The following is a 20,629-nucleotide window of genomic DNA, read 5'->3' as shown; positions in this document are numbered from 1 at the left end:
TAGTATTTTACTGGGATCCACAAAATGATGTTTAAAACACTAACAGTTTCTTACGGATAAAGGTGCATGTTTATATGCTAAGAGGATCTTGTGAGTTCATTTAAGCCAAGTAGCCATTAGATTGAAAAAGAAAGTCATCATAATTTTGGTTGACTGATCTGTTGGTTTTGATATTAAGTATTTTACTAACTACCACACAGACATATAGCAACCAATATGAGAAGTAAAAATTTACACCACTCTTTGATATTACTTGAGAGAAAAGTACTTTTAATAGGAAAAATAATCTAAATACTGTTGCAATCTTTAACCAGTTCAAGGTAAAAGCTTTTATTTGGAGAAATAAATATAACTTTTAAATGTATTCTAAAATCCTGGGCTATTCTCTTCTAAGTTAATACAATTTTAAGGACCTTAATCCTAGCTATAATTTAGCTTCCAAGCATTTTAGAGTTTAGGACAGTACAAGTCAAGTATCAAATGACAATGCTGATCAGTAGAAATATCAGTACAGATGAGGTTTGAAAGTATAAGTCTGATCATATTATCCGTATTCTGTCTTATAAGCAAAAGTGTAGAGTAAAATTGAAGGCTTTGAGTTATTGTGGAGCTTGATAACGTTGGTAGTCAAATCAGAGGGAAAGCTGCGACCAAACCACCAAGTTTAGTTGATCATTTCTAGAGCTTGGTAACACACATTCTTTTTCTAAAACAAAGCACTAAATAGTACACAGGTGTGCTCAGTAGAGAACACTTTCAATATGCATTCATTTTCAAAAGCAATCTCCCTACCTGGATGGCACGCATCATAAAAATGTGAACTATGTTATAATGTTGTTATCAAGAACATCAAGAGAGCCAAATTACCTGGGGATCTTTGACCTTCAGAATACCTGGTTTCTTCTGCAGAATTAACAGCGTCTGGGCATTCTGCTGAAATTTAAAGTTTGTTAGATTTCCCAATGGCCAATCAGCACTGGCTCACTTAGCGCTAGCAAACAATTTGTTACCAGTGCCCACAGATAACCATAGGGGGCAAAGTAATTTTAATCTAAAAATGTTTTTGTGGTAGAAAGCTGCTATCAAATGTTCCAGAAAGTGGGATAAACAGAAAATATAAATACCTCAGCTTGGTATATTGTGTTGTCAAATAATTAAAATTGATTTCAGAACTATTAATTAGGACTGGCTGAATAACTCACAAGTTTATAAATAGAAAACAGTTCAGCTATCCTCTTATGTCAAAAGCTTATAATTTCAACTGTGTCTGAATGAACTTCAGCAACATTTAACAAAAGTGCATTGAGTGCCTATTATGTGACCAGCATTAGGGAAACAGCAGTGAATGAAAGACAGGGAAAAAAAATCCCTGTCTTCGTGGAATTTATAAGCTGGCAGGGAGACAGACAATAAATAATATGAGTAAGTAAAAAAATGTTATGTTAGGTAGTGACAGAGACTAAGTCTAGGAAGAAAAAGTGTTGCAGGGAGGGGACAATAACAAGCATTTAGAGTAGGGACATTGGGTTGAAATTTTATTTTTTTAAATTTTTAATTGCTTAATTTTTACTTTTGGGCTGCGCCACATGGCTTGCGGGATCTTAGTTCCCTGACTAGGGTTTGAACCCAGGCCCTCGGCAATGAGAGCGTAGAGTCCTAACCACTGGACTGCCAGGGAATTCCCTGGGTTGAAATTTTAGATAGCTAGGCCCAGGAGGGCCTCACTGAGAGAGTGACTTTTGAGTAAAGACCTGTAGACATCTGACTCTCTAGGGGAAGAATATTCTAGGCAGAGGGAAGAAAAGGAAGAGAACCCCTGGGACAAGAGCCTGCTGGCTTGTTCCAAGACAGAGAAGAGGTCAGGTTGGCTGGATGGACTGCAGGAAGGGAGTAGCAGGAAACGAGGTCAGAAAAGTATTAGATGGCAGATGATGTAGTGCCCCTGGGTCATTGCAAGGCCCTGACTTCACCCTGAGTGAGAGGAAGCCCTTGGAGGTCTTGGGCAAAGGAGGAACTGAAGGAGGGACTGGGTAGGAAAAGGCAGAGACTGCCGAGGGAGCCCTTGAAGTGATCTAGTCATGAGACAATTAGGACTTGAACCACAAGGGGTGGTGAGACGTGGTCATGTTCTGAATATATTTTGACAGTAAAGCCAGTAGGATTGGCTGACGGACCGGATGCGGCTGGGAGAGAAAATCAAGAAGCAAGGATGGCACCAAGGTTTTTGCCTTGAGCAACTGGAAGAACAAAGTTGCTCTTTAGTATTGTTATGGGGGAAACTGCAGAAGTGGTTTAGGGGGAAATACTGAGAGTTTGGGTTTGTATGTGAATGTTATAAAATGGTCAATGTAGGACGTTGACTTTTTCAGTGAAACGAGTAGCACACGCATACTGGAATAAGCCTTTCTAGGGCACTAGTTGGCCCAGTCTGGCTGCCAAAATCATGAACGCAGTAATTCAGGAGGTTCCACTCAGTCTAAAATATTATACGACCTGGAGGGGTAATTAGAACTTTATGGGAAACATCAATAAAAGATAATGTAAGAATTGTTTAACCCATACTAAGGGATAAGAACTACCTATAGCTAAACACACCTTTAACAGACTATAAATGATATTTAATGAGATTTAAATGTAAACTCCCGATTTCTCCTAACTTTCAAAACAGACAAAAACCAAAATAAAACAAAGAAAGCAGCCCTTAGGCAGCTTTAGCTGAGAGAATGGTTTCTTTTCTAGTTCAGGCTGAATCCCTATTTTTGAACTTCTTCTGAGTGTACGTAGCTGGTTCTTAAAACTCTTGCCAGGATTAGAATTTTAGCTTTTAGGTTGGGGACGCTGCTGACTCACAGTCATTCAACCATGGGGTTTAGAGTATTTGACATTGTCATTGACAGTGGAGACGTTTAACTGGTAGCTTTGGAGTCAAACAGACCTGAGTTCAAATACTGACTCTACCTCTTGTTTGCTGTGGTCAATTGCTTAAGCAACTAAATTGAACTTCTGTGAGCCTCAATTTCTCCATATGAGAATGGGGAGCATAATAATAAGCTGAACTTTCATTGAATGATTACTATGATCCAAGTATTACTCTAAGTGTGGTTTATTAACTCACTTAATATTTACAAAAACTCTATATTGTAGCTGTTATTATCACCCTGATTTTAGTGATAAGACATAAAGCAGTTAAGTGACTTGCTTAAGGTCATATATCCAGCAAATATAAAAAGCCAGAATTTATAATTAGGCAATCAGGCTCCAAAATGAGGTTTGAAAACCACTGCACTATACCGCTTCTTAAAGTCTGCATAAACATTAAATCAACAAATGTTCCTAAGTCTAAACTAAATGATAAATACATGATAGCTACCCATCCCACCCATTCTTCCCATCATTATATAATAATATGGCATTCAGAGGACATCCTTCTGTATCTCTTTTCTCTCCTCTCTTTATCTTCCAACCATGTCTTCTTTTATGACTCAATTGTTGAAGGGAAAAAAAAATCAATGAAATGGTGAAAGAAATAATAGAGTTGAAGTTTAAGAGCAAACGGTGGGCTATTTCTCTAGACATCACAAATATTAATGACCAGAATTTCAGCAAAATGTAAAGGACTTGGCAGACATAGAAAAAGGCTAACAAGAAAATGGAAGTAAAGGAAAGGAATGGACAAGCAACAGTGTTCAGTCAACCGTAAGACTGAACAGAAACATACAACTATATAAACAGTAGACAGATGTGAATACCACAAAAATCCTCACTTTAATATTCTCTTAAAGCAATGAATGATTCACAGATTTCTATAACACTTAGAAAATCCGCAGCATTTTAAGGTTTTACACTCTTCCGTAACTTTATAGTTTATAAGTAACTTTATACTTTTGAATGGTCAGGTAGAAGTAAGCACCTGGTATGTGCCTCATACATGGTGCAGCTTTAGAAAATGTTAGGGTTTTTTCATTAATATTATAGTTTCAGATTATTTCTCAAATGTGCTTTTTCTTTGTGTTTCCTTCTTTCCAAAGAAATTTAGTAAGAGATTTCCCCTTTACTTAAGTGATGGGAAAGTGTTTAATTCTATCTAGATGAATCTGTGTTCTATAAGAGAAAATTCATAGAATGTTAAGAGAAAAGTTGACTTAGCTACCAGTCCTACCAAGGAGTAAACTGGCAGTAGCTAAATATATATATGCTTCCAAAGCTAAAATGAATTCAAAGCTCAAAAACTAAAAATGCAACTTGGGCTTTAAATTTAGAACCTACAATTGACTAAAGCAAGAAGAGAAAAAAGAAAAAAAAATAAGCCTATCAAACTTTCTGTCTAAAAGTTTGCCGAGAAGAAACCATGGGGAGAAAAAGAGAGAATAATCATTTGCTAAAGTTCTGTGAAGTAGAGATGTTACTTCTACCCTCTTAAAGCTTGCCCCCTGGGTTGAGCTTGAACTTCAAACACTCAACATAACTTTCCTAAATGTTTTTGTGTAATAAACAGTTTTGCCATAACATTTCTTAGGAATCAAAGATAAAGACCAGGGTTCTGTAAAAAACGGTAATCTAGCCTCACACTATTTCTATTTAATTGGAAAAGACAACAAAATAAAACAAAATTGAGAAGGACTAGAGAAGAACAGGAAATGGACATGAACTTTCTTCTGGTTCTCGGTTCATGGTTCAAGAACAGACATCTCCACCGATGATGCACCTAGCCTGAATCTCCTGGGCCAGGCTGACACAAGGAGTTGCTCCTCAGAGAGATTTTCAGATGAAAATAGTCCACGAAACTTGTTTCATCTTGTGCTGGCTTTTTCATTTCTTACCCTTCCCTTTATTGAGAACAATCATATAAAATATGAGCTAACTAGGAACCTACACTATCTGTTCCAGCTACTGGACCCTCATCCAGGAGTAAGGCTTTGTGTTTTTGTTTTGTCTTGTTTTGTTTTTCCATCTATTTCTGGAACCTCCCATCCATCTTCTCTATACTTGTGATCTAGGTCCAATTGTTTTGATATACATTTTTAAAAACTTAGGATCATAAGAACTCTTTTTATTTTCTGGGATCTTGGTCCCCAACTTAATCTTAACATTATTAGGTGACACATTTCTCTGTATCATCATAGGCAGTTAGAGATAAATATATACGATGCATATTTCCATAGGTTCTGACTAACTGAAATCATGCTCTATTTTCTAATTTATGTATGCAACAAATACTGAGTTTTCCCTTCTGAATCAGTGGGGGGGATCTCCACAGTGTTGTGCATGGAAAAGAAGGGCCCTCGTTGAGCATCTCCTCTTTACCGTATGGACCCTTAAAGATTTGTCAAGGCTTTAGGCATTTCATAGAAGCATTTATTCCCCATTCATCTCCAAAAGAGAGTATGAAATGGGTGTGCTGGGACTTGCCCTGTTTTTAGCAGAAGGAAATGTTTCTGTTTTAAATACGTTCATTCATGAGGATCAATATTCATCCTGAGTTTAAAAATGGTCACTTTTTAAAACGTCACTTACAAGCAACTTTCTCATCTACCTCCAAATTATGGTTTTTTTTTTAGTTTTTATTATTTTTTTCTCTTAGTGTTTGGGAATTTCAACAGAAGTACATAAACATTTCAGCCAGATACGGAACCACAAAGGGTCACGGAGTAGCATGAAGCTAGCTGTATTCATTTCTCTAGGCTATTTGTTTACCCATTCAGCTATTACTGGCAAAGGGAAGACATGTCAATATAATTTGCTTTTATTTTTATATTAGAAAGATGTCTTACTACACCTCAAAGTGTAATTCAGAGGGTGTAGTTAAAATGTAATTATAATGATACCAGGCTTTTCCTTCAGGACATGGTGACATTGCTGGAAGTAGCTGTAAGGCTTCGTTGTGTGACCTCAGGAGGGAAATATCTCTCATTCCCAAATAGTTCTTGCCATTTTGTTTTGCAGGACCAAGTATCCTCTTAAGAGACAGAACATGATGACATATACCAGACACAATACAATATGTGTCATTGTATTGGACACATACTATTTTCTTACCTAATTTTGGCATATCTTGTCTTCTCAGTTTTTAAACTTCGTGTTGATATGTATTGTGTTATCATTTTATTTTAGCTCTTCTCTCATGACTGTCTTAATTCTCACAGCTTCTCAGAATTTTTTCTATGCTTGTCTGTTCTTGTTTCAGTTATCTATTGCCATATAACAAACTACCGCTAAACTTAGTGGTTTAAAACACCCATTGATTATTTTCTCTCAAGTGCCTGTGGGGTGACTTGGCTCAGCTGTGCCACCCTCAGATCTCTCATTTGGGACACTCAGATGGGATGGGTGCAGGACTTCTCTGAAGACTTGATTGGGCTGCATGTCCAAGACAGTGCTTTGGTGCTTCTTCATATGACCTCTCTCTCCAGCAGAACCAACTGGACTTCTTATATGGTAGCTCAGGATTAAAATACTCAATGGGTTAAAAGCTCATTAACTGGATTTGTTGGTCTAGTAATAGAGGTTCCCATGCAAATTACATTCTGTTCTTTCTCAGGAGGCTTCCCCACTCCTGAGACCCTCTAGGGTCTCAAGAGCAGAGAGCAGAAGTAAGCTAAGCCTGGAAATGTTAGAGTCATTGTCATGATATTGGTCAAAGCAGTCAGATTCAAAGGAGTAGGTATATGTTCCACACCTTGGGGAGAAGTGGCAATGTCACATTGCCGAAGACTTGTGGGAGGGGAGATAGTGTCGAAGCTGTCTTTGGAGAATACAGTGTGCCTGAGTCAGTCCCGATAGCAATGCAGGTATTGAGAATTCATTGAAAATTACTCTTAAAATGTTTGGTGTACTTATATTAGTCTGTTTCTCTCCAGAGAGACAGAACCCATAGGTTATACATGTAGGAAGAGATTTATTATGAGGAAGTGGCTCACATGATTACAGAAGATGATAGGTCCCATGACACACCATCTGAAAGCTGGAGACCCAGGAAAGCCAGTAGTGTAAATCCACTTAACCACTGGACCACCAGGGAAGTCCCGGATTGGGATTTTTTTTTTTTTTTTTTTTTTTTTTTTTTTTTTTGCGGTATGCGGGCCTCTCACTGCTGTGGCCTCCCCCGTTGCGGAGCACAGGCTCCGGACGCGCAGGCTCCGGACGCGCAGGCTCAGCGGCCATGGCTCACAGGCCCAGCCGCTCCGCGGCATATGGGATCCTCCCAGACCGGGGCACGAACCCGTATCCCCTGCATCGGCAGGCGGACTCTCAACCACTTGCGCCACCAGGGAGGCCCGGGATTTTTTTTTTTAATAAGAGGAATCCAAATGGAAAGAAAGTCAATGTTTTGTTTTTCAGTTCTGAATAGGCTCTTGAAACTCTCAGCAGAAGCAGTTATTTTGAAAACCAAAGCTTTAGTTTTGCAAGATGAAAATCTTGTTAAGAGAGAAAAGCGTGATAGGAAATCAACAGGGTCAGCCATGAAAGAGGCAGGGTATAGAATTTATGTAACAATAATAAATTGAAAAGGGGAAGGGGGATATTCAGCACTCCCTGCGGATTAAACATGGCTCACGCTGGTTGCCAGCTGGGGAGGATATTGATTGAGGCATCATGTTGGAGGAGGTAAGAGGGACTTGAAGTGAGGGGATAGGGCCTAGGGGGACCACAGGGAGAGGGGCAGAGTCATCCCTCAGAAGCAGCTACCCTGTGGCCACGCTAATACCCAAAGACCATCCACCCCTGGGGTGTGGCCTGAGCTGGGAGGCCAATCAGCATCCCATTGCTTGGTGAGGGCCTACATGTCACCATGAATCATTTCACATAAGTAGCCCTCTCTCATGCTAAGCCCATCTGAACTCTCCGTGTGGTCAATGTTCTTTAAAGGGTCTAGGACACTCATAAGTCTCCCAAACCTTGGTATCTGGAAGAGACACATGGGGGAGCAGCTCTCTGACAACCTTGCATGGTCTCCATATAGACCATGTGGGCAAGAACTGACAGCAGTCCAACCCGAGCCTTAGCAAAGTGCCCTGTGGCTGGCCAAATCTAAGATTTGATGATTCTATGGTATATTGTGATAGTTTGTGACAATGTCACAAATAAAGAGTAAAGATTACCTATATTGCCGAATAAATAGTATTTATCACACTGTTCCCAAGGCTTCCATCTCATCAAAAGCTTTTGCTTACAGAGAGGCATTAGGACAAGAAAAAAATGATCTGTGAGTTCACAAAAGACAATCTTTATGACCAGGTAATTCTATTACAATCAGATGCACCTAAATGTTAAGATGGAGAAAGGAAGGGACTGGAGAGGACAGAGGTGATGATCTGAGTAGCTTGTAATGGGTCAGACTCTAAACAGCAACCCACTGAGTATACTCCACATGTAGGAGGTGAGGGGACAAAGACTAGGGGAGGAAGTTCATTTACTCTCAATAACACCATCATTCAAGCCCACCTAACTCCAGGGCTCATGCATTTTGCACAATACCAATCTACCTATATAGAAAGGTATACCAAAATACCTGAAAAGTATCAGAGGATCCTTGCTTTGAAAATATTCTTTAGGGCTCAAGTCATAAAAAAACATGGTTGGTTCTAAGAAAATTGTGATAGAGGACGTCTCGGTTTTTCAGCAATGCCTTATCATTAGAGATTTCCTGCCCACTCATGGCTCAACATCCATTCCTGATGAATATGCACTAATGAATATAGCATTCCTAATGAATATACGCTAATGGTCAAGAGAACAGATCCTAAAGCTAGGCTGCTGCTTTGACGTTGTGACCTGGTGCAAGCTGCTCCACCTCTTTGTGTCTCAGCCCCTTTGTCAATAACATGGGCAATAACAATAAAACCTACCTGACAGAGTTTTGTGAGGAGTAAATGAGTTAGCAATAAATTACATTATTGGAATAATTGGGGAAATTTGAATATGGACTGTGTATTAGAAAATATTATCATATCTAGGTTGAATTTCTTGAGAATGAGAATAAGAATGGTATGGCAGCCATGTCGGAGAATTCCTTGTTCTAATACTAAATGCTGAAGTATTTAGGTGTGAACATTGCGATGCCATGTTGTCTGCAATCACTCTTTAATGGTTTGGCAAAGAAATGTATATATATATGAAGAGAGGCACACAGAAATAGAAAGAGATAAATATGGCAAAATGTTAACCATTGGTGAATTTAGGTGCTCATGTACTAGTCTTCCAACTTTTCTGAACGCTTGGCATTTTTCAAAATAAAGAGCTAGGAGATGATGCGTTGATGTTTGTGCGTATGTGTAAGAGTTTTCTACCCCATCCCACTGCCATGCCACCTAGAGCCAAATCAATAGGAGTAGGGTTGCCAGATGTAACACAGGACAGTCAGTTAAACTTGAATTTCAGATAATGAATCATTTATTTAGTATAAATATGTCCCAAATATTTCACAAATTGCATAGAGCATACTTATACTAAAAAGTTACTCATTGTTTATCTGAAATTCAAATTTAGGCATCCTACATTTTTATGTGTCAAATCTGGCAACTCTAATAAAAGCTGTTTATTTCCCTGATATATATGGCTGAGCCTGCCCACAAGCATGTCAAAATCTTAGTTATGTTGATTTATCCATGAAAAAATGTCTATCGTCCTTCTGAGTTTTAAGCCATAGAGGAAATAAGCTTTCATACTTTAGCTGAATCGTCATCCCACTGGTCTCACTTTTTTTCATTCTGAATCTCTCATTTTTCTTCTTAATTATAACACATTTGAAGGATTGCATTTTTATTTGTGATAAAACCCATAGATAGAATATACATACAGGTCACATCAAAATACATGAGGATGATAATTAAACCTAATATACAGTGATGGATAGGTAGTGTGATTAGAAGACTACACATTTATTGTATACAGTGTTACTAATGTCAGTGAATCTCTTCTAAGAAGCACTGCTCGAACAAAGGGTATGTTTTAGCCATTAGTGCAAACACGTTAAAAACACTATTTATAGAACTACAACCTCAAAATATTCAGTCACACACAATCTCATGCATTAGTTAACTGCTTTGGAATGGCAGCACCATTCCACATTATAATATGCACATTTGTTATATTGCACCTTCCTGAGTTGAACTTTGAAAACGATAACCACACAAAGTGCCGGAACGGATGAATTCATCCCAGTCTGGGCCTTCACTGGTGGTCATAGTAATCTTGACCATCATAGCCGTCGTAGCTCTGCCCTTTATAGTAGCTGTACGCATCCTCATAGGCTCGGTAATTGTCCCCACGAGTTTCTCCATTTTCATTTTCGTAGATTTCATATCCATCGTCATACTCATTGGTGCCTGTTTGTTCATACTCTCCCTCATATCCAGGGGTGGTAGTTTCCCCAAATGGTGATGGGGTAGTCCCGTAGATCTCCTGGGGTGGAGTTGTAGGTTCAAATCCATCATTTGCAGAGGTAGTTGCCTTAGAGCCACCATTGTCCTGCCCTCCAGCCACTGTGGTTCCTTCTGCATAGGCTTCAGTGACACCTTCTTCGCCTTCTTCCTCTCCATTGTCCCCACCACTGCTGCCATGGCCATTGTCTATCTCTGTGCTGTTGGCGCTAGTGCCGTTTATGCCTTGCTCATTATCATCCACTTCTGCTTCATTTTCATTTTCTTCCTCTTCTTCTTCATTACTTTCCTCCTCTTGTGTAGCCTTCTTTCCTATATCCTCAGCCTAAAAGGAAAAGTTTGAAGGAATCCAAATTTAGGTGTGAAAAACATAAAACTTAAGGCCATTATTTCATCCAACATAGGCTGTACAGACAGCCTTGTTCTACATGTAATTCTTAATTGAAGCCAATTTAAGTTACAAAAGAATTGGTGGGTTTTTATAAATGCAGAATTAGTACCTGTGTCATTGGGTTTTCAGGGAGGAAAAGGTACCTGATAAAATAAGTCTCTGTGGGAGATGCTTTCTATAGCTTTGCTACTCACTTTCTCTGTCTTGGAATCCTCTTCCCAGAAATGCTATGGCATCTCTCAGGACCTTTTATCCATTGCTAAGATGCTTGTCCTTAGTCTTCTGTGATAATATTGAAAGTCAGTATAAGAACATGGGAAGAGAACTTCCATGGGAAAAACCTTGCCTTATTTGTAAACAGGGACATTGTACCTGCTCTTACTTTTTCATTGAGTTAATGAAGATAATATAAAATACTGTGTGTAGAGTGTCAGGATAACCTCAGACTTCAGTAAAGCAATGAGAGCAGATTGAACACCTTTGAGGAATTGTTACCTTCGTGGGAAGCTGGATGGCAGCTAGACCTATATACCCTGTTCCAGGTGTGGTCTCCTCTCCATAACCAAGTGTGGTAACGGAGAGGGTGGTGTTCTCAGCCTCCGACTCTTCATCTTCATTTCCATCATAATCTTCATTCTCTTCATTGTTTTCTTCTTCGTTTGAAGTCTCCTGGGGTAAGTGTCCAGAGCAAGAAAATTTATTAAAGCTAGAAGATAACTCAAGATTTGTTGAAGTCGTGAACCATTACTGGAAAAAACGTCCTCCGTATCCCTCAGCCAGCTTGTCACCCAGTGTTGACAATTCTGCTTCCTCTTATGCCGTTTGCACTTCTCACTTCTCAGAACTCAATTCAAAGTTTTCTCATACTATTTACCTCACTATAGTGTGTTTTAGATATTTATGTATTCTGTGTAATCAATTCAAAAATAATTGTGTAATAATTTCAGCATATCTGACTATATGGTATCATACAATACATGGCTTAGGCTCTTGAAGTCTTGTTAATAGCTACTACGATATGATAGTTCATTAATTATTGTATTTGCTGACAAATAAGCTGAGAACTTTGTACCTATTTTTTAATTCCTTAGAGCAGTCTTTTAAGGTAGGGTTGTAACTCACACCCTTTAGAAAAGGAAAGTGAGCTCAGAAAAGTTAAATAACTTGTTTAAAGTCTTATAGTAAGTGATGAAACTGTATCTTTCTAATCAAAAAAAAAAAAAAAAAAAAAAAAACCTGGGCCCTTTCTGTGCACCATGATGGTTTTTTTTTGTTTTTTTTTTTTATTTTTTTTATTTTTCTTTTTTTTGCGGTATGCGGGCCTCTCACTGTTGTGGCCTCTCCCGTTGCGGAGCACAGGCTCCGGATGCGCAGGCCCAGCGGCCATGGCTCACGGGCCCAGCCGCTCTGCGGCATATGGGATCCTCCCAGACCGGGGCACGAACCCGTATCCCCTGCATCGGCAGGCGGACTCTTAACCACTGCGCCACCAGGGAGGCCCTCCATGATGTTTTTGATGACAAGGAGGATTTATGTGAATTGTCCACATTATACCTAGGATATTTTTTCAGAAAAGAATTTTTTATAGAAGCCCCTCTCTTCAAACAAGTTGATTGCATGTCGTATTTACTATCAAAAAGAAGTGAATGTATTTCATTTACTTTCAGGAGTATTTAAAGAAAAAGAGACATATTAAATTAAAAATCCATCTGCCAATATATAAGCCAGTTTTGAGCTGTGTGCAGTATTCAAAAGATGTCAGGCATTTGACACACAATTTTTCTGTGCAAAGAGGAAATCAAACACTCCCAAGAAATCCTTAGCGATATATTATGTTATTGCAGGAAGATGTTTTTTAAAAAATTACTACTCTTCAATGAATGTTATTATCATCTTTAACATTTTACTATTTTGCCTTTACTCCATGTTGTTAGGCAATTTTTTGTTGATTGAGTTAATCTCTCAAAGTAATTCATAGCTAATATTGAAAGTCAGGAATTCATACACAGAATTTATTTACTTTAAATAAGTACTGGAAAACTGAATTTATTTCAATGTGTTTTTGAAGAGATTGTGATGTTAGGATAACTTTAACTAGGCATCCTATATTTTAAGACTTCAAAACAAACAAACAAAAGCCAGATTTAGCCTGCCTTATTACTAAAACAAATGATGTTTCTTTCATCAGATTTGTAAATTCCACTGTTTTAATGAACTCTTGGGACTACTAGAGTACACCCCAAAACAGTCTCCAAGCTAACTGTGTCAAATATCACACTAACACCATACTATTTATTTTTTCATGTTATATGCTTTAGTCCAACAGACTAAATCTTTCAGGGAAGAAGGAGGAAAGATCCTTAGAGTAGGAGAAGATACAGTCTGGGTCCTGCACCATTGTTTCACAGGTGAAGAACCTGAGGTCCAGTGGGATAAATGACTCACATGAGGTCAAAGACATGGCAGTTCCTTAGCAGCAGGGTCATGAATACAGACCCAAACTCCCAACCCGTAGGATTCTCCATTTTCTCCTAACAACACCCTTTCTTTTCCTAGTACTTTATTTAAGGTTGTTCTGCTACAATGAGTTAAAAAGGAAAGTAGGTCAGTCTTTTTATGGGTACGAGACCTCAAATATCTTCTTGAATAGAAAAATTAGCAATCATTTGTGCTTAAAAAAAGTATTATGAACCCACCAGAATAGCTTAAATGACTGAAAGAAACACGTGTTGGTGAGCATGTAAAGCTACTGGAATGCTCATATATGGATAGTGGGAGTTTACATTAGTACGTCGTCTTTGGTAAGCTGTTGGTGGCATCTCCTCGGGAAGAACATATGTAGACCTTTTGACGTAGATATTTCATGTCTAGGTAAAGTGGCCTCCAGAAATGAAAGCATATGTTCACCAGAAGGAATACTAGAATGTTCACAGCAGCACTCTTTTGTCGTAGCCCAAACCTGAAAACTCCCCAACTGCCCCTCAACAGAAGGATAACATATTGTGGTACATTCACATAATGAAATACTGACAATGAGAATGAACAATTTTCAACTATAGAAACATGTGAACCAATCTCTGAAGCTGAGAGTGGAAGAGGTCACATGCAAAAGAGTATATGCTGCATGATTCAATACATATGTATGTGTGTGTGTGTGTGTGTATATATATATATATATATATATATATATATATATATATATATATATGGAACACAAAAAGAGCCAAAGACAGTCTACCTGTTAGGAGTCAACATAGCAGTTGCCTTTGGTGGTGGTTGGTTAACGGATGGAATGGAGTACAAAACATGTGCTGCTTTCTTCTCTGGGTGCTAGTTACCCTTAAGTGTTCAATTTCTGAAATTTCATTCATCTATAAACTTATGATAATTGTGTTATGTACATTATATTTCAATAAAAATTTTATAAATGTGAGACTGAATAATTTAGGAGAGGGGAAAAAATGTATGATCACCAAATAGAAAGTATGCCTAAGCACCTTCTCATGGGAATACAATTCCTGGAGATTCTGTATTTAATCTGAATTGCCAGTGAAATTTTAGGGAAGAGATGGGGAAAAAAGAGGTTCTAAACTCTCTGCAGGATGGAAGACTCCCAGGTTTATTCATCCAGTTTTCCACTATCACTTTGAATGAATGGTCTTTGGAGCATTTATTCCTCTGAAGTTTCAAAACCAAACCACCAAATATTGACTGGGCACTATATATGTATAAGAAACTGGGCTGGGCAGTGTGAAGAGATGCAAAAGAGGGTACAGCACTGTTCATCCTCAAAGCAAGGATTGTTACCTATGGTCTCTAGTCTCCTGGGTCATGGGGAGTTTGCAGATAAGTTCTGGGAGGACCAGAAGTGTTCAGAGATTGTTGGTAAAATATTGAGTACGTGAGATTTCATCAGAGTTCTAAAGGAACCTTAATGTTTCTCCATCCCAACCACCATCGCAACAAATGAAGAACCATTGTCAAAAGATATGCAGTCTAACTGGGAAATCTAGCTGGTAAGGCAATTTTACAATCTCTGTACAGCAAGCAGCTGTAGTTAAATGGATTACCCTAGTTTAGTTCTTGTGTAAGATTGCTATGTGGAACTCCAGGCAAAATTTTGTGGGATTTAGTAGGTGGCATTTTTCCTGGTACTGGCTTGACATTCTTGTAAGTTACCCCTTTAAAAGTTTAAAAGTTATTAGGATAAATTGTGGTACTAAAAAAGTTACTTTTATGGTTAAAAAAAATCAGACTAATTATGCGTCACTTTTAAAGTTCCCACACCATTTTGTTTTCAAGAGAGCAGACGTTTATCCATTTTGAGCAGACGTTTTGATCCATTTTGGACTGTCATTGTCCCTTCATAAATAGCATCTAAGAATACCTGAATTTAGAAGGTTCCCAAACCAGTGGATAGCTATAATTGACTACCCAGGAAAATGTACCTAATTACTATGTTTCTATGGGCAAGAATGTCAGTTATAAACATGTTAGCACAATTTCCAAGTTATATAGATGAATTTTAGCCATGAACTATACTAATTTATAGTACTATATAGGAAGGTATTTATACATCTTGAGCATTTGCATTTCTATGAAAACAGGAATTTTATTAGTAGGCAAAAAGACATATAAAATTCCAATCAGAAAGAACAGCCCTACTTTGTGAGTCAAGAAAGGCAGATGAATCACAATAACACTGTAGAGGATATGAGATTCGCTTTCTTATACTACCCACTGATTAAACTGAATTTTTAAAGTTTAGTCATTAAAACAAGTATTGCACTAAGTTTAGAATTATTGTATATTTGTCTTTTACCATCATGTTCTATCCACCTAAATGTAAATAATACTTTCTTTCCTTCTCTCAGAATTTACATTTCTTCCACTTAAAATGGAGAACTTTTGTATTCATATACAATTTACACGTAACTTTATCCCCAAACTGTAATAGTGTTTTAAGCAGGTCATTTTATTTAATCCTAATTTAAATAATATTCTCCTTGTCCAAAATAGAAGGCTGTGGGCAGTTGGTAACCTGGCAATGTCTATTTGCTGAGTGTAGACTACAGGAGACTAGTTTTCTATTTGTTTTTTGTGCTGCCTGGTTTGCTATGAAAAATCCTGCAGAAATTCCTTACCTCTTCTTCCTCCTCTTCTGAGCTATCACCATTTCCATTTTCTTCAGACAAGTCACTACTGCTCTAAAAAAAAATGTATACATGAATTCATAGACATATGAACATATATGTACATACATATTTATTTACTTAGAACAGTTCTCATGCTACTGTGAGAAAGATATGAGGAGATTGGACATATGCAAAACAAGGTTAGAGAGAAAGGGGCATTTTACAGTGATCGAGATATGCATTGAAATACTCCATTTTTAACCTCGAAAGCATTGATAGTGTGTTGAAATATTTTGTATGTAAAAATGAGAGCAATGAATGGCAGAATGGCTTAGCTCTGAGAGAATGAGAATTATCTGGTCCAATTTTTTTATTTTACAGAGAAAGAATCTGAAGCCCACACGGTTGTGGATTCTCCAACCAGTTCAAGGCAAGTCTTGAGCTAAAACATCGATCTCATTGTTTTATTTTTTTTATAAAATATGAATGGAATGATAACTAGGCTTATTACAAAATATAAGTTATTACTGGGTGATTTTCATAAATAATGAGCTCTCTTGGTGAATTTAACTTAGAATTTGACTCAAAATTAAATTTGCATATAATTTTTAGTACCTTTTAATCTAATTAAAGCTAATGCCTAAAATGAAGTGTGTGTGTGTGTGTGTGTGTGTGTGTGTGTGTAAAGTTATATAAGAGAAAAATTCATTTACTCATTTAGGAAATTTATGAGTACCATTCCTCTAAAAAGCTCAATATTGAATGAGAATAAATTAAACCAAGGAGTCTGCATATAAAAATAAAATTATAAGTTAATGAGCTTTGCTACTTTTTAAAAGGAAAGGTATATCTAAACATCTGTTATCTGAGCCTTTAAGACAGTGGAGGAGACTTTTCCTCTTTCTCCCAATGTTAATCCAAATTGAACTTTCCTTCTTTCTTCTGCAACCACTCCTTAATGACACTAAGCATACAAGTAGATACCTAACTTAAGATTCTGTCATTTTCTGCTCTGCAAATTTATCTTTGATTCTGGTGACTCAGTTAAGTACTGTCGGTCTTAGAAAACATAGCTGCAGAAGAACCTTAGGGTTAGAGATCAACATGAGGGAATATTCATGTCCCAACCCTGCTCAGGGCTCTCCCTGTTGGGCTCATTCTTCAGATGGCCAAGCCATCCACCCAAGGAAAGGAATGCTTGTCTCCTTGAGCCAAGAATAATCTTGGGTGGAAAAAAGAATAATTAGACCTGCTCTTCCACTGCTATGACCTTAATGGCTGTGCCTTACCTAGCCCAGAGGTGAATAAAGCATTAGATTCTATTGGAACTATTTCTATTTGTTAGTTAAATTATATATAGAGAGAGGACAGCATATTTGTGCAGCATAGTTTGTCTCAATGGGAATGTTTTAGTCATTTTACAAGCTTTCCTTACCTCTAGCTTTCATCTTACTCCAACCATTTCACTCTTCAATTAGTATCTGCAGTGAGGACAGTTTTAAAACTGCATGAAATGTCTTGAAGACTTAGCATTTCTTATTTTCCTTTCTTTCATTTACACCTTATTACCAACTTGTCCATAAGTCCTATTGATTCTTCTGGAAGTCTTTCATATACTCCTTCCAACTTCTATCCCTACTGCATTTATTCAGTTCCAAAATATATATTCCAGGCATTGTACTGAGAATGAAGGTCGTTGCAAGAGAGGAAGTTGGAAATATGGGCAGTTCCCTATGTCAAGTACTGTGATAACTGAGATGAGTCTGATAAAAGAAATTTAAGATAAAGTCCCTGCTGTCTAAGAGTTCACACACTAACCAAATATCATTTTAATCATAAAAAAAACAATTTGCTCAGTTAAAAATGCTTAGGGTGTTAAGCTTATTTATACTTACATTTCTGTAGCCAAGCAGATAAGCTACAATAGACTGACAGCCTTGCAATCAACATAAGCTATTTCACGCAAGTTGGTATTTTAGAAAAGATTATATAAAAACACAGATCAGTTTGAATAAAACATGAACTTCAAAGCCAGTGCAGCTTAATGCATTTGGAGGTGATAATCTGGGCACTAAATACTTAACAGACTTAAGGAAATAAATAATAAGGAGCTATGGAAACATATAAGTAGACATGTAAGGAGAAAAATCTTGGAAATCAAACTTTGTAAAGTGGGATGATAGATCATCAATACTAGATCAGACTGTTGGATCGGGAGATATATTTTATTGGATTATATTTTGAAACAACTGTCTTATTTACAAATTCTACGTCGGTTGAGATAAATCTATCTGCATATAATCTGTAGAAATTTTGTATATTAAAGATCTGCTTAAAAATCTGTGAACTTTGGGTCTATCAGTAAGGAAAAATATTACCTCTCCTACTGTCTTTTCACTACAGACATTTGAATTGGGCCACACGTAGATATCTATAAAAATTTTTAGGTGGGAATACCTCCAAGTATATGCTATTTTAGAAAAGTTGAAGAGGTAGTCCGAAACGTAAATGTATTATCATTTCCATTTCGTTTAAGAAAGACAGCAAAGTTTCAAGTGAGCAATGTTTATTTATGGGCAAACCAAAGAATGGAAGGCAATTCTGAAAACCCACAACCCTTGTATCATTTGTGCTCATATTTCTGTGGCCATACACATTCCCCATAATTATTATGGTGCTAGAAATACTTTAAGATGATCATTTCCTACCATTGTATGAGTTGGAAGTGGGTTAGTCCAACATATGGCAGGATACTATGCCAAGCCACTGTGCTAAGGCATCGTTTTCAGCGTCCTTACTACTTTTAGTGTCTCAGGAGACGGGGGTCAGATGGTGCATAATTGGTGCCCTGAGCCCAGACTGTATAGTAATAAAAATAGCACAATTCTGGTTTGTTGTCTATTTAAAATCAGCACCACACCCTCTAGTTTTCAGAACCCTCTTCACAGGTAACTCAGTAAAAACAGAAATTCTTATTTTTAGTGTTTAGTTATTTTTTTGTTAGTTTGTTTACAAATTTTAAAGATGTTTTATTTTTCTAACAAGTTTTTTAGTTTGCTTCATGAATTTCTCTCTTTCCTCTGCATTCTTGAGCTACACTTTCCATTAGAGTTATGCTCCAATATGATGTATTGTTCTAGTGAACTACACAGGTCAAAGGTTAAGAAACTCTCCAGCAAACCAGTGATTATCAGGAAATTTTTTAATGCTCTTTGGTGTTTATGAAGTCAATTTTTTCCCCTAAATTAAAAGAGTCTAAATTATTGGATATAAAACAGCTATATGACTGTATAATATGGCAATTAGTGGCCTTATCACTGACTTAAATGTCAACAACTGATACAATTGTCCACTTTTGTCAGTGAATTAGACAAAACACCTGAACTCAATGTTCTGCAGTGTGTGCTTTCATTATGTCCTTCTAGACTGGGCCCAAATGAGTTTACTCTCTATGTGTGTGGCTCTGCTTTACAAGAAAACCTTAGGAATAAATTTTATTTTATTATATTAAAAACAAACTGTTTGTAGTAAGTGGTCTTTCTGGCTGAATTTCAGGGAGAGTTGAATTTAGGTGTTTTACAGTTAAATTTGATTCCCTTTCTATTGTAATGGATGAGAAGGAAAATTAATTTTTACACTTACCTGAACCGGAAATCGTTTTAGAGGAGGATAAAAGTAGGCATGCTTGTAAAGATAATATCGGGTCCTGTACTTAAAGACCTGCATGGACACAGTAAATGATACATTCATGTTTCACGTGCAGTCAATCTAGAGGAAGTGTAGTCAAGCCAAGGAAGTATGCTAAGGTGAATTACCCCATTTTCTTCAGAATCGTCTAATTTGGCTCTTCGATGCAAATTTTTCATCTGTTTAAAAGAGCATTTAATTATTACATATTCTCTCAACATAAAAAGACAAAAATGGAAATAACTATAGGTTTTTAATAAAGAACTTACTGAGAGAGCACAGGCCATTCCCAAAATGCTGAGCAAAATTAGAGCCGTCTTCATTTTGCTTCTGGAATTAATGAAGTGGTAAAGTTAATGAGTAAAACTAAGAATGTACCCTTTTTTGCTCATACTAGGTGATGTATTTAATTGTTTTCATTTTTGTCCAATTAGAGTTTTGACTAAGTAGGACCAAATTTCTGCTTTTGTTCTAAAATTGTTCCTTCTGTTTAGGTGGTAGAAGACTGACTTTATCCATCTATTTGAATAACCATGAGTTCCATATTTGGTTTTAACCTATCTGCTCTGGTTTGTCAGTGGAAGACCATTTCATCACTGCCACGGGCTTGCATGTTCAGTGTACTTCATGTTGGGGCATGGAAGCCTCCTGATGCCCTTGACACAGGAACATTAGTTAGTGCAGTTAGATGACCTGTTTGTTTTGTTTATAATTAAAAACTAAGCAAAAACTGAATACATTCAGATGGTTGCTTTTATGTCAATTATCCTACAGGCTGTTTCCAGCTTCTCTATAGCTTTTGAAGTAAAAGTTTGTTTGTGGGCTTCCCTGGTGGCGCAGTGGTTGAGAGTCTGCCTGCCGATGCAGGGGACACGGGTTCGTGCCCCGGTCCGGGAAGATCCCACATGCCACGGAGCAGCTAGGCCCGTGAGCCATGGCCGCGGAGCCTGCGCGTCCGGAGCCTGTGCTCTGCAACGGGAGAGGCCACAGCAGTGAGAGGCCCGCGTACCGCAAAAAAAATAAAAATAAAAAAAATA

The 20,629-nt window shown here is 37.5% G+C and overlaps 2 protein-coding genes across 2 annotated transcripts in view; one reads left to right on the top strand and one right to left on the bottom strand.

The window, feature by feature from the left end:
* The window catches only part of PPM1K (protein phosphatase, Mg2+/Mn2+ dependent 1K), a 449,751-nt gene that overhangs the window by 373,439 nt on the left and 55,683 nt on the right, over positions 1 to 20,629 (top strand). The window lies entirely within an intron of this gene.
* Positions 10,171 to 19,915, bottom strand: IBSP (integrin binding sialoprotein). Its single transcript, XM_060094573.1, has 6 exons — positions 19,862 to 19,915; positions 19,721 to 19,771; positions 19,548 to 19,625; positions 15,915 to 15,977; positions 11,266 to 11,439; positions 10,171 to 10,704 (listed from the first exon to the last, which is right to left on the bottom strand). Exons 1-6 carry the CDS (start codon positions 19,913 to 19,915, stop codon positions 10,171 to 10,173), a joined length of 954 nt encoding a protein of 317 aa, XP_059950556.1.

The sequence above is a fragment of the Mesoplodon densirostris genome, chromosome 1 (assembly GCF_025265405.1).
Source record: "Mesoplodon densirostris isolate mMesDen1 chromosome 1, mMesDen1 primary haplotype, whole genome shotgun sequence".
NCBI lineage: Eukaryota > Metazoa > Chordata > Mammalia > Artiodactyla > Ziphiidae > Mesoplodon > Mesoplodon densirostris.
This window is presented reverse-complemented; position numbering and strand designations above follow the sequence as displayed.